The sequence below is a fragment of the Corvus kubaryi genome, unplaced genomic scaffold, assembly GCF_017639235.1.
Source record: "Corvus kubaryi isolate FWS band 111438036 unplaced genomic scaffold, C.kubaryi_AGA036_p1.0 133, whole genome shotgun sequence".
Lineage (NCBI taxonomy): Eukaryota > Metazoa > Chordata > Aves > Passeriformes > Corvidae > Corvus > Corvus kubaryi.
This window is the reverse complement of record NW_024580667.1, coordinates 3,019,284-3,033,702: the sequence shown is the minus strand read 5'-3', so window position 1 is coordinate 3,033,702 and position 14,419 is coordinate 3,019,284. Positions and strand designations below refer to the sequence as shown.

At 37.4% G+C, this 14,419-nt stretch overlaps 1 protein-coding gene across 20 annotated transcripts in view; it reads left to right on the top strand.

Annotated features, from left to right (window-relative positions):
* Positions 1-14,419, top strand: part of KDM6A (lysine demethylase 6A) — a 151,896-nt gene that overhangs the window by 99,266 nt on the left and 38,211 nt on the right. For 10 of the 20 annotated variants that reach the window (XM_042034348.1, XM_042034360.1, XM_042034338.1 and 7 more), the window contains 8 exons: positions 4,272-4,398; positions 6,951-7,049; positions 7,418-7,637; positions 8,201-8,335; positions 8,777-8,932; positions 9,598-9,693; positions 11,598-11,702; positions 12,302-12,697. In XM_042034348.1, the coding sequence (XP_041890282.1) occupies positions 4,272-4,398; positions 6,951-7,049; positions 7,418-7,637; positions 8,201-8,335; positions 8,777-8,932; positions 9,598-9,693; positions 11,598-11,702; positions 12,302-12,697 (1,334 nt within the window). The remainder of the gene's footprint in view (positions 1-4,271; positions 4,399-6,950; positions 7,050-7,417; positions 7,638-8,200; positions 8,336-8,776; positions 8,933-9,597; positions 9,694-11,597; positions 11,703-12,301; positions 12,698-14,419) is intronic. The other 10 variants (XM_042034447.1, XM_042034428.1, XM_042034422.1 and 7 more) reach the window with 3 other exon arrangements.

The following is a 14,419-nucleotide window of genomic DNA, read 5'->3' as shown; positions in this document are numbered from 1 at the left end:
TAGAAAGCTGATAAATAATTTTTAGATAATCTAAAAAGTGGGTAGAATAAAATGCTTTTGTCCTTCATGCCATATAAAAGTATTTCCAGAATATTTTGTTAAAATTGTTCAACCCAGTACAGAACTTCTTCATTCACCTTCTCCATGTTCTTCATCTGATTTATTATTCTATATATTAATTTAGCCTGCTTATGCCCATTATTTTTTTTTCCCCCTCTTCACATAATGGTCATTTAACTCAAATTTGTAACTGGCTTTAAGTTATAGCCACAGTGCTTTCTTTTTCTGTGATGCAGGTTGTGTATGGATTTGGAGTGGGATAATTTGTACTCTGTGACAAAATGTCAAAATCAGTGGGCTTATTTTGAGTCATCTCTGTGAAATCACAAGTGAAACTGCTGGAGGAGTTTGCTGCAGGACTCTGGGTGCTGCTCTTTTTGCTCTCACAGGGCAGTGTTGCTTACATCTCAGTAAGCCCTTTGAATTTTTTTCTTTTTGTTTGGTATTATGTCACCTAGTACAGATTGTCAGCAGTTTCATCCAGAAAGGCTGTGCATCTGATCAGTGGAAGACAGGCTTCTCAAAAGAGCTGACGAGTTCTTTTTCATCTCTATTTGATGTATGTTGCCATAATAGAAGCAAAGTCACGTGGTTGTATTCATAAAATCCTGCCACAGGTCTCTGTGCTAGCAGTAAGAGCAGTGACTTTGAGAATTGTCTACTGTCTGAAAACTGGATTAACTCTCTTTATTTCAATCCGCGTAGGTCACCCAGTTTTGTTGTGTGGGTATCTGCTATGTGGAGAAAGGGATAGAGTGGTCTTAACTGGAACATTGAAGGAATAATGCCATTTCCTTTGCTCTTCTCTGTTAACAGTGGTATTTATCAGAGTCTGGTGTTTATCGCAGATTTAGTCTTTAGCAGCTGGTAATAAAAACACCTCCTCAGGAAGCACAGTCCGGGTGGTGCACTGCTGCTTCGAAAAAATAATAGAAAATACCTGCCATCTGCCAGAATGCTACTTGCAAAACCCAGTCAAAACATACTTGTATTTGTATTTCTAGGTTGAACTCTTTTTTTTTTTTTTTTTAACTGTGACAGGAAAAATCAGTTTGAAAATATCTTTTGTTTATTTTCCTTAGCTAGTTAATGTTTATTGAGCCAGATTGGAATTTAGGCAAGTTCAGATGTCTTGTGAGAGAATTACTAAAATCTTTGCTCCTGTTGCTGGCTTCCAAAGCTGTGACTGTGGAGGAAAGCCCTGTGATTCCCAAATAAACACATACCCAGTTGAGCTGATGAGTGCTGACTAGTTCAGGTAGACATCACAGTAAGATTTTTCCAGTCGCAGAAGAGCAGTTTGCTCCTTCCTTCCTTTTGCTGTTCCATTTGCTTTCCAGACAACAATTCTTTTCATCACTTTGCCCAAAATGACATTAAATTAGTGAGACTGAAGATCAAATCTGTCACAGTATTCTTTCCAGCTGTACTCAGCTGTTGCATAAGGAAGAGTGTAAGAACAACATAAATACCTGCTTAGAATTCCCTAAGTGCTCTCGCAATGATTTTTGGCTAGGAGCATTCCTGGATGCTGTCCATGTGCTTGGATGGGCGTCCAAGGTGCTGAAATGGGGAAGAAGTTCATCTCTTCAGAGACAGGCATGTTTACTGAGGAAAATGTGATTGTCACAAGTTCAGTGTGAGAATGATTGATAAGCATGAAGAAAAGGCACGTGAGCTAGGCTAGCACATCAGAGGGATTTGTTCCAAATGGGATTGCACAGATCTGCAAAAGAGCATGGAACATTTGTGAAGTATGGACAAGGTCTGTGGTTTGGTTTATCATATTAAAAATGTCCCAGTACTGGAAAAATAGTCAATTGTGCTGGTTGAGAATTGGAGATAGGTCTTGTAAATGGGAAACTGCACAGCTTAGCAGGGGTTTTCCATCGCCTTCTTTATGTGCATTCTTCATTTTATGCTCAAGAACAGATCCAGTTTCCTCTGCCTGTGCTATTCTAGTGGAAAACTTTTGTTTGCTCTCCCTTTCTTGCCTTCTGCCTTTTTCAACTCCCTGTGCAGGAAGATAAAATTGGGAAGCAACCCTTGTTTCAGCAGAGAAACCAGATAGGGGTTGCTGGTTCTCATTTCTGTCTTCTAGAAATAGACTCATTCTTTTTTATCAGTGAACCTCAGTAAAGATCTCACAAGGATACAACATGTTATCTTTCAATCCAGCAAGGTTCTGATGAAACAGAAAATAGGCACACAAGGTTTCTAAAGATAGAGGAAATTGTTTAATGTCTTTTTTTTTTACCCTTGTTCACAATCCCTGAACTATTATCTTTATCTCAGGCTCTGTCTGGAACAGCACCTGGTACATATACCCTTAATGTACAGTTGCTCAGGTGAATTCCAGTAACCAACCTCACAGAAGCCTTTTTTTCTTAAAGCACAAGTATTTTCTGTATGCTGAAGAACTTCAAAGGCTTGGGATTTGAATCAAAATAATGGCTTGTTTATTAATTTAATGACACAAAGTTGTGTTATGTGTCTGCAAAAATCACTGGGGTTTTTATTTTTTTCCCCCCGATCGGTAGATTTTTGACTTGATCGATTTTCAGTCAAGATAAAGTACTTTTTTCAGCACTGTAACCACTTGACTCCTAACCTGGCATTTCTTGCAGCCCATGAAATATTTGAACTTGTGCTTGTGACCACAATTCTCAAGTGATACTTCTTAAACCACTTCAGGCAAATGTTGTTCAGTAGATGCAGTTTTGTGTTTGACTGCCTTTGTTGAAGTTTGGAAGTTGGCAGTCCATTTGCAGAAGTGGCGTGCTGTCTGTTAACAAGTGTGAGCCCATTGAATAAAAAAATGAGCTGTGTAGAACAGGTAGAATAAAAAACATAAAGGCAAGTGTAATTACAGAGAGTGAGGTACAGCTGCAGGTGCTCATCAGTTCAGTCCTCAGTCTTGCCTGTCTGTGTAGTTAGACTTTATCAAAAAACACAGATTTTGTGTGCTGGAAATTTAAGCTCACAGAGGTTTTAAATGGACAGGCAGTGCAGGTATGTGCACAACTCTGTCAGTAACCAAACTTTATACAAACCTTGGGTATTTTACGAAATTGGTGTCATCGTGTTCCACAAGGGGCTGTGTATGGGTGGGACACTCTAAACACACAGGGACAGTCCTTTGTCACATCTTACATTTTACAAATGTTTTCTGAAAAGCAGTGGCTTGTTGATACAAATACATGGCTACTGAGCAAACAGCAAGACATTGCTGAGCACTGTGGTATGCAGTGATTTCAGCCAGCCAGCTGCTGGCCACAAAAGATTTCCTCGTTTGTACTCATCTTATGAACAGCTGTGAGATGGTTTTGTGGCTGCTTGAAGGAATTCATATGAGCATAGAGGCAGATGAGGAGCAGCTGGAGAAGGTGATGAAGGTGCTTTGTTTGAAGTGGTAACCAAGCCTTGCATCACTGCTAGAGCAAAGATGCATTTTAATAGCATGTAAAATATTATTGGGGAAGATGGGTTGTGGGAGGCCTTTAAAGTGGGGATGAATAATTTGTCTAATGTAATGAAAGAAGAAAAGGCATTTGAAAGAATATGACGTGTGGTTAGATTAATTTGTTATGTAGATGAGAGGTGATTGCATTTGTCAAGGTGAATGGAAAGTACATTGTATTAGTGAAGAGGAAATGACAATGTAAGAAAGATTTGAGTGGAGATGCAAAAATTCTCAGTCCAAATGTAGATATGGGACAAATACAAGGATTTAGAAGAAAAGGAGTGAACAACATAATCTGTAGATGTTGTACATGTTTTATACATACATACACACGCACACATATATATAAAAACCATAATTGCTATGTGTGACAGGGAGAATGGTGGTATTTTCCACAATGTCAGGGAAGGGATCTGTGTTCAGAGGAGGAAAGAGTTAACAGTCACTTTTATAGCAGAAGGTTGAGTAATTTGTAATTGTGCTACTAATCTCTTAGAAAATTGTTTAAACCCAAAAAAGTGCTTTGAAAGTACGTGAAAGTATTTTTAACTTTGGGTCTTTTTTGGCCTGTAATTTTAGTATAGAACTTCAGAAGTTTTTAAAATTTCATAATGTTATATATAAGTGGTTTTATTGCTTGATGTTCTTATTTTTAAAGAGACAACCAATGCTACAAAGTGCTGCTGTGCCAGAGTATTAAATGGTCTTGGGGAATTTCACTTCTCCCGTTTGTGGATTCTTTTTGTAGGCTGGATGCATCACACCGTGGATCAGCTTGGGGACAAGGCAACCAAGGAAAGCTATGCTATACAGTATCTCCAGAAATCTCTAGAAGCAGATCCAAATTCTGGTCAATCCTGGTATTTCCTTGGAAGGTGAGAAATTTATAGACACTGTAACTATATTTGTAAATTATTTTGAGGTTACTCACTATTGTGAGTATCTTACACTGGTTTTTTTCTTAATCCTTTCAGAGGAAAAATGAAGGGAAAGTTTGTATGTATCTACTGAAGTCTTAAGTTTTCTGGGGAGTGTGTAAAAATATAAGGTGCTAACATATTTGGGATGAATATAGATTGGAAGTTGAAATGAAGTATGTTACCCAAGTGGCTCTGCTTTTATTGTAGTTATTATTCAGTCTACACTTTTACAGTAATCTGAATATATTCTGCCTGGTTTTACCTGTTTCTCCTCCTCCATCTTCTGTTCTCTCCCCCTTTTTTGTAAATCCTCTGTGAATGTTGTTACTTTTCTTTATAACTTCTTCGTAATTCTTTCTCTCTGTATTATCTCAGAATCTCCCTCTAATCTCAGTTTTTGCACTAAAATACAAATATTTTCCTAGGCCGACATCCATTTTTAAAGGACACACATGGGAATGTATAGCTCAGGCTGATAAATTCATGTGCTTAAGTGTTTAGTTAATTTTGCAGCCTTTGACAATATTTTTTACTTTAAAAATAACATTTCCAGATGTAAATCGTACAAATTTGATCAGCTTTTCTGGTGTCCTTTTTAAGAAGATTGAGTACTTTATTTAAACCAGCAGTAACTATTGAAATACTTGGGTTTTGGAGAAAGCTTGGAGGGCATTCTGTTGAGGAATACATTTAAAAAGAATGAGGCAAAAATAAAATTAATATCCTAACCTCAGTGTGTTCCAGCTGACATTCTTGGGGATTCTGGTCACATACAGCTGGAACCTATTTTTGATTCTGTCATGCTAATTATATTTCTTCAGCTGTTCCTGTAAAACAGGGATCTTCATCCAGCCGGCACCAGAACCGAGTGTGTGGGGCAGAGGGTTAGGGCAAGTGTGGAGGGAAAAGGGAAAATGAGCCAGGGATCATCTTGTGCATCTTACCTTCCACTGGGCTGAAATGCTGTTTTTTCTTCAGTAGTCACATTCCAGGTGCCTTGAGCAAATGGAGTTCTCAGGCAGGACAGAGCTGGGGCTCCTCCCAATGTGCAGCTGCTGTGCTCTGCTCTCAGGTGGTCCGGATGAAGCCAAGGACCCTGCAGACAAGGGGCAGAAATGCAGGAAATGGAGTGGAGAATTTAGTGGGAGCATCTCTTGTGTTTTACAGGGAGGGCTAGAGCAAATACGTTGCTGTGCCCCATTTCTCCAGTCCATACACTGGCAGGAGAAGAGGAGAAGAACAGGGTTATGGGGTTGTGTATTCACTCTTTTTTCCCTCCTCAAGTATTCCCTTGTGCTGTTCCTTCCTCTGCTGGTTGTCCAAACCAGACAGCAAGTTGGTTAAAGCTGTCTTTCAAAAATATACTGCCACCAACCTCCTCTCCCACTGGAAAAGTCGCATCTCCCAAAGTTTTGAGGGGGCCTAATGTTAGTGCTACCCTAATGAGAGGCTTTATGTGTGTGATACACAGGCAGAGTGAAACATGTCTGTTGGACATCAGGTTAGACTGTCATTAAAACAATCTCCTGAAACTCTGTATTCAGACTTAATGGATGCTTTTAGGCAAAGTAATACTATATTTTATTGTATTCCTTTCCTAGTGTGCCTCAAAATACTTGAAAGTGTAGCACATTTGACAGACCTTTGCCTGTACTGTTCTGCTTGTTTTTTATTATTTAGTAGAATAAATTTTCTTTTGTTATTTATGTGTTTTGAAAGTTGTCAGGTCTTTTTCCAACAAGGAAACTTGTTACAAACAATACAAGACACAGTTATTGTTGATTAAACTAGTAAATATATTTAGATGGATATTTGATCTTGGCTTTATTTGGAGCTTTTAATTTTAAAACTGTAGGTATTACTCCCTTTGGTATAATTGTAATTCTCTTTAATGCCAGAATACCTTAGAATTTGTGCATGAAAAATACTGAAGTAAGACATTATAAAAAAACACAGAATCACATGATTTTTTTTACAAAATTTGGTGCTCTAGATATGCAGTACAAGTAACAGTTTTGTTCATTACTCAAGTATGACTGAGATGGAGGAAAGGCACATAAAAAGCCTCCCAGGCAGTCAGGAACCATCCTGATTGAGTTGGTCCGTATCTCTCCATAATTCTGTCTTGAAGAGCATTAAGTTTTATAACCATTTGTTTGATGAAATGGGTAACTCAATTGTTTTGCTGTAATGCTATCTGTTGATAGATACTGTTTTTATTGACTGATAAGGTATCACAAGTGAAAGAAATGCAAGTCTTTCAAATGTGGTATGGCTGTTTCCCTTACAAATGTAGTAATCCAGGGTTTAAGTATCTTTGGTGTGCTTAAATAAATAATTAGTAATACACGTTAAGATGTTTGAGTCTGTTTATGACCAGCATTCAGAAACAGCAAATGTTGAGTGTGTATTTGCATGACTTAACATTTATCAGATCAGTCTTGGTAAGCCATGCTCAATGATTACCTTCTATAAATACTACCTAAGTTCTTTTTTTCTTCTCCCAGGTGCTATTCAAGTATTGGGAAAGTTCAGGATGCCTTTATATCTTATAGGCAATCTATTGATAAATCAGAAGCAAGTGCAGATACATGGTGTTCAATAGGGTAAGAATGATACAGGGTAATGCAATGATATAATTCCATGCTAATATGTATAAATAAAGAATATCAGCTTTTAAACTCCTTTGTTAACTCAGAGGGACTGTAAAATTTTTTTCATTTATACCTCCATGTTTTCAGACTTGTCCGATTTGAAGTTTAAATAATGAATTTATATTTACTTTCTCAATTTTTTAAAATACTGAATATGTTACGTACGTGAATTTTGCATGTTAAACTTTTATACATTTCTTTTTATTACTGTGGTTTATACAATGCCAGTGTTCATTAAGGGGTTGGGGGAGGGGATGTGTATATTTGCTTGTGTCTTGACTTTGTTATTAATTCTCAACTTCACTAATCTTTCTATTCAGTGTGCTGTACCAACAGCAAAATCAGCCTATGGATGCTTTACAGGCCTATATCTGTGCTGTACAATTGGACCATGGCCATGCTGCAGCCTGGATGGACCTAGGCACACTCTATGAGTCCTGCAACCAGCCTCAGGATGCCATTAAATGCTACTTAAATGCAACTAGGAGCAAAAATTGTAGTAATACCTCTGCACTTGCAGCACGGATAAAGTATTTACAGGTAAAACTAACATTTTAAGCAGCGGGAAATACTCTTCAAACACACAGCAGAGGGGAGGGGAGAAGTCACACACGAGTTTAACTTGCAGTTGTTTGTGGTGTGTATAACCTGTTTTCATGTGTACTGTAAGCATATCATAGCCTGTAATATTTTATTTCTTCATTTTTTAAGTGGAACTTAATTCCTTATAAACCCTATTTTGCACATTTAATCAAAGCATACTGTTTTACATCATTTTGCTTTTTTCTTTGTATTTGTCTACATTTTTAAGTTCTCATAACATATAGTGAGAATACGCAACACACTATCTTTCACTCTTGTTTGCAATTTCAGAAAAAAGGAATTATGAGACCTCTGAATCCAGAGCTCATCTTTGTTCTGATTCTCACAAAGGTTTATATTCTGGTTACCCTCTTTATACCTAGCACCTTTCTAAACCCCAAAATTTTAAATCTATCCTCTCTTTAAGACATAATTAGCTACAGCATTTAGGAAGATTTCATGGACTTGCTCTTACTAAAGTAGGCTTGTGTTAAATTTGCTTTTTACATAATTTTTCCTAGGCTCAGTTGTGTAACCTTCCACAAGGTAGTCTACAGAATAAAACTAAATTACTTCCTAGTATTGAGGAGGCATGGAGCCTACCAATCCCCGCAGAGCTTACCTCCAGGCAGGGTGCCATGAACACAGCACAGCAGGTGAGAAGTTGGGTTATGTTCTGCAGGTGCCCAGCTTTAGGGGTTCTTTACAATCGGTAGTGGTCAAGCTTATTTTGTTGAGCACAGGATTGGCTTTTATTAAAAGAAGCCTTTGATTTATTTGCAGAGGGATATTAGATCAAGGAGCTCCCTGTAATGTGGGAGAAATATGGGGGTACCAATTTAGAACCTTTGTGGATTTTCATTATTTTAAAAGATTTCATCTTAAATAGAAATGCTGCAGTGGTTTAATAATCCCGTGAAAGGTACACATTCCTCCATTGATGACCATATGGAAACTGATTTTTCAGTTATTGAGATCAGCTTCAGAAAATCTACTCGGCCCTTTTAATATATGTGGGCTGTTAAAATTATAAAATTGAAAGGAAAGCATTAAGAATATATAGAACCATATTTTTGTCTTCCTTCTGTGATTCTTAGGCTTGTAAACCTCATCATCCAAATACTGAACCTGTACTAGGCCTCACTCAAACACCAATTTCACAGCAATCCTTGCCACTACACATGATTCCTTCTAGCCAAGTAGATGACCTGACCAGTCCTGCCAAGAGGAAAAGAACATCTAGTCCAACAAAGGTATATATTCCAATGAACTAGAGCCCCTACCAAAATTATATGGAAATATGCATTGAAATGATGCAGCAGGCACAGAATTTGTGCTGTAAATTTTAATCCTTTGGCATCAAGGTGGGGAATGTTTTTAGAAATTTTAAAAAACATTTTTCAGTGATATGTTTAATCAGATTCCAGCTCAGACAGGAGGTGCATAAGGGCAGTGCAGGTTGGTGGCACTGTACTGCAGTTGTAGTTGTGTCAGTGAAGAAGTACAGTTGTTGTAGTCTGATGATTGAGAGGGAGACAATCATGTCATCCTGTCTATTGCCTTTGCTTATATTTAGAATTCAAGTGTTTCATCATCATGTAATAGTGTTATAGTAGATAAAGTATTCAGTTTTAAAAGTAGCATACATTTAAGTTAATTGCATAATTTGATTTGCTTGTTTCTCCTTATGGTATTAGGTATCATTAACTTTTTCCTCAGACTACTCTGATACTATTGGGAATGGTAGAATGAGATTTGGTATATTTTAGTACATTCTTACTATTATATTATATGTTCTTATATTATTATTCTTGAAACAATGACTAGTTCTTACATGAATAAGATGAAATCTAGATAGTAAAAGAAATTTTGTTGGCCCTTTGATAGTCACAGATTTTAATGTAACGTTTTCTCTCAGAATACTTCAGATGTTTGGAGCAGTGGCCATACAGTGTCACATCCTCCTGTACAGCAACAAATTCATTCTTGGTGTTTGACACCACAGAAATTACAGGTAGGTATGGGAGGTCTTGAGAAGCTCTGTTATATTTTTTATTCCTTTCCTTCTTCCTTTTAAGAAAATAAATCTGGGACATGTTCTAGTTTCACATTCCTGAAATTCAGTGTAAAATACTACCAAATAATTCCCAGGGTGTATTTCAAGTTCTTCTAATATTTATGGCCTCTCTATGTGAGATAGTAAACTAAATGATCTCCAGCAGAAATGGAACACTTACGTTGTATGAATTTTATAATTTATAAAGCAAGAACATACAGTAATATTTTTTCTTATGACGTTTTAAAGACAGTTATGCAAATTGTCACACTCGTGTGCAAAGTGAGTTTTGTGACTTGTTGTAATGTGGGGGATATTGAAAGAGGTGTAGAAGTATTGTAATACCATCTCTTCCTCTGAGGTAGCTTCTCATATCGAATTGCATAAACAAACAAGCACATTCTACAAAATGATTACTCCAATGAAATCTGCTGCTGCTTTTTTGTACTTTATGTCACCTAATACAATTATATGAAATGCTAGATTTTAGTTTGGAAATCTTGTTTCAGGTGGTTTTTTTGGGGAAGTTTTGTTGTCTCTTCAGTTTGTTAGGGCATGCAGTGAGCTTCAGCAGGAATTCCATATATTGAAAATCAGGCCCTGCTGGAAACTTTTACCCATGCATTCCAGATACTGCTTTGGATGCAAAGAGAAATAGGAGGGAGCACAGTGCAGAGGCAGAAGGCATTCTCATTAACTGAGCAGTGTTCCCCTCAGTTCCAATATAGTTCTTCAGCTGTTTCTCTGTCTGAACAATATTGGCTTTATTATACTGTATAATTTTCCCTCCCTGGCTCCCCACCCCTTTGGTCCTTCCTCAGTCATTCTTCCGTACTGCTCTCTCTCTCTCCCCCTCAGCATTCTCATTATTTCTCTGTGCTTATTTTATATTTTACTACTTTTTCCTCTTTTCAGTCTCACCTTTTTCCAGATCTAACTTCCTCCTCTAAGCAGAACCTTAGTAGGCCTCTCTTGAGTACAGTAGACTGGATGTGCTGGCAGTAGCTTGTCAAGGTTCCAGCATATATAAATAGGAGAGCCAAAAATGTGTGATGCAAGAGGAGAGTGAATAAAAAAGACTGTTGCATCTTCAAAGTTGGCCTTTCAAAATTGGCAGCTCAAAGGCTGGATGGATATAACATGTTATATATACATGCATATACATGTGTGTATATATATTATTCATTGCATTCCCCTCCAGAGGGAATTCAGTGGAAGGTACTGTTAATCCAGGGATTTTGGCATGAACCATCTTCATCTGCTTTTTAAGTCATACCACTTCACAGCAGCAGACTTATTGGTAGAATGATGTGGGGTGCTGAGTATTTTAAAATGAATACAGAGATCAGATTTTTGGTAATAGTTACCTCGGTTTATCAGTTGAAAATGCGGTCAATATCGTAACTCTGTAATTAAATCATTCCATTTTCAGGGTTTTTTCTGTATTTTCAGGAGAAGTTTCCATGTGTGTCTACAGGTTTAATTCACTTTCTGGTGAACAGTATTAATAAAAAACCAGCACAGTACAAAAAGGTTAAAATCTACGTAATTATGATAAGGATTCTATCTAATCATACTTAAATTTAGTTTTCTTTTATGGTACCAGCACACTTAATTTTAGTGTGGCAGTAATAATTATACTCTCAAATAATTTACAGAGTCTCTTTAGTTTTAGTAACTAGTAATAAGGTTTGTTTGCAAGAGAGTGTATGGAAAGATGTTTGAGTCTTCAGCAGAAATCTTGATTATTTTCAGCTTTACAAGTCTTATCTTCATGGATACTTTTTAGTATTTTATGCAAGGAAGTTATTAAAAAGCCCATGCAATTTTAATGATTATGAACCACACTGCTGTTTTTTTAGCACTTGGAACAGCTGCGTGCAAACCGAAATAATCTAAATCCAGCACAGAAACTTATGCTGGAACAGCTGGAGAGTCAGTTTGTCTTGATGCAGCAACACCAGCAGGTGAGAACAAAAATATTTTTCTTATCTACAACACTCTTGTCAGTAATGGAGTCTGTTGTGTTTCTAGAATTCTAAAGAATTTCTGTTTTGTAGAGTTCACATGCCCTTTGCTGCGTTACGTTAATTCATTTTTTTTGGATAAAGGATAGTTGTGGATTAGTTGTTGAAATGTAATGAGTTCAGTTGTGTTTTATTATAGGGCAGCTGGTTAATGTAAAAGTTTTCAAGCCACACTTTCAAAGTAAAGTGAGTGGACACATCTACAAGCAGTCTTGCTTGAAAATACTTGGCTGTAATAAATAGTATTGCAGCTTTTCTCTCGTCCTGTCATTGTTCACTTCTCTCTCCCTGTCTGTCCAGCATCAGCAGTAAAACACTCAAACTGAAGGGCCAAGAAAAAAAAGTGCTGATAGCTTTACTTAAAATTTACTCAGTATTTTTATGAGCCAGTCATCTTGGTTCTCAAAAGCAACTGTGAAGATCTTAAAATGAGGATAAAATTGGAACTGACCAGTGCAATAAAGTACACAAACCTTGTATGATCCTTCTTTTCTCAGTTCCACAGCCAATGTTGTTGTGCTTTGTTCATGTTCCATTAGATGAGACAAACAGGAGTTGCACAGGTACGATCTACTGGAATTCCTAACGGGCCAACAGCTGATTCATCACTGCCTACAAACTCTGTCTCTGGCCAGCAGCCGCAGGTTGCTCTGACCAGAGTGCCTAATGTCGCTCAGCGTGGAATCCGTCCCGCCTGCCCCGGGCAGCCTATGGCTAATGGACCCTTTCCAACAGGCCCCATTCCCTGCAGCACAGCAAGAACGCTGGGTAGTACAGACACTATTTTGATAGGCAATAATCACATAACAGAAAGTGGAAGTAATGGAAACGTGCCTTACCTGCAGCGAAACGCACTCTCTCTACCTCATAACCGCACAAACCTGACCAGCAGCGCAGAGGAGCCGTGGAAAAACCAACTATCCAACTCCACTCAGGTACGGCTTCAGTTTGCTCATAGAGTGCACTCAGGAGCCTTCCTGGGCAAGTCACTGTTGGAAGGCTCTCATTTGTAAAAGCACATTTTCCCTAGAGTTGATAGCATAGATTCAAATAAAACATAGGTTAAACCTGCATGGTACTTAATATTGTTAAAAATCTGTGTATTAGGTGAACTCCTTGCAGGATAAAGGAAATGATCATAAATCAAAGAGGGCAGTTCCATAGTGCTCAGCTGCCTAACTTCACCGAAAAGTTTTTTAAAAAGGAATACTTGTACATCTTTTTGTTGCTTCTTTAATGTGAAACGTTGTGATTTTGTTTTTCATGTAGGAGGAATGTGCATATTTCATGGGAAACTGAATGTTGTAGTTATTTTTGACATTACATTGTTGCCATGATGTAATCATTGCCATATCTTGTTTCCATGTGATCTTTAAAATTAATATCTAGCACTCAGCACCACAGTGTTACTTCCAGAAAAATATTATAATGCCAGTAAGAATCCATAGGGATTAAAGTGTGTGAGGGCGTTTCGTGTATGTGTTAGAACTTGAAGATGGAGCTTTTTTTTCAATTCCAGCCTGAATGTCTTTCTTCCAAGACAAACCTTGTGGATGTAATGAAGAGTTCCGTAGGAAAATACCTTAATGGTTTAATTCACTTTTATCAGATGGGTTATACAGTTGATACAATACTGTTTTCTTCCTCAAAACTGCGAGCATTTCTTGTTTAATTAATATTGCATGTTACTTTAATGCTGAAGAATTGTCAGTGGGCTTACATACACAGATACTTAACTGCACATACACTGCAACAAAGGCTGAGATAACACTGGAAAATCTTGTGTAAAACATGATTATTCAAAACTAAAACAGTGTTACAATTTTCAGAAGTTTCCTCTAAATAAGCAGTACCGTTTTGAAACATGGCAGGGGGATGTGCAGCCTGTGCACCTCACTGCCTCTTGCTTAAATTAGAATTCACTTTTGTATTTTCTCTGTATGAAAAAAGTTGTGCACTGTTGTGCTATTGTCCATAAAGTGGGCAAGTAATCAATGGCAGTAGGAGCTGGCTCTTTTTCATGGATATGATGTTTCTGGAAAGGCAAGGAAAGCTTGTTGGTGCCATTTCTTGTGCCTGTTGCATCAAGGTTTCAGCAGAGTTTCCGAGTCTGTAACATTCTCCACAGGTACCAAATGAACTCTTGATTTAAAGAACTATTTATCAGTAATTAAGCTCCATAGAGGAATTAAGAAATCACGTATACAGGTGTGACATGCGTAATGCAGTTTGTAATTAACAAAAACATTTTGCTTATAATAGGTGTAGCAGCCGTTCTAAAAGACAAGTGAAAACCAGACTAGGAGGAAACTTCATCACCATTGGGATCCTCCAAACTGGATCCTTTCCAAAATAAAATCTCAGTTACAAGTAAATATAAAAATGGATTCTTTTCAACAATTTTCTTTTGCATTGGCTCATGGCTAAGGAGTCATTTAAACATGCAAAAATGTAATTGTAGGTTTGGGAGTTTGTAATGAAATGTTTAACTCAGTAGTTGTTACCCTGAAATCAGCTATGTAAGCATCAGCTTTGCAGTCATTGATATATACCATTTATTAGGAAACTGAGCTCTTTGCATGCTAAAATTGATTTGTGCTATTAATGTCAAGACTTAGGTTTTCTGTGAGGTTATGTTTCAGTTGTGTCCAGCTAAT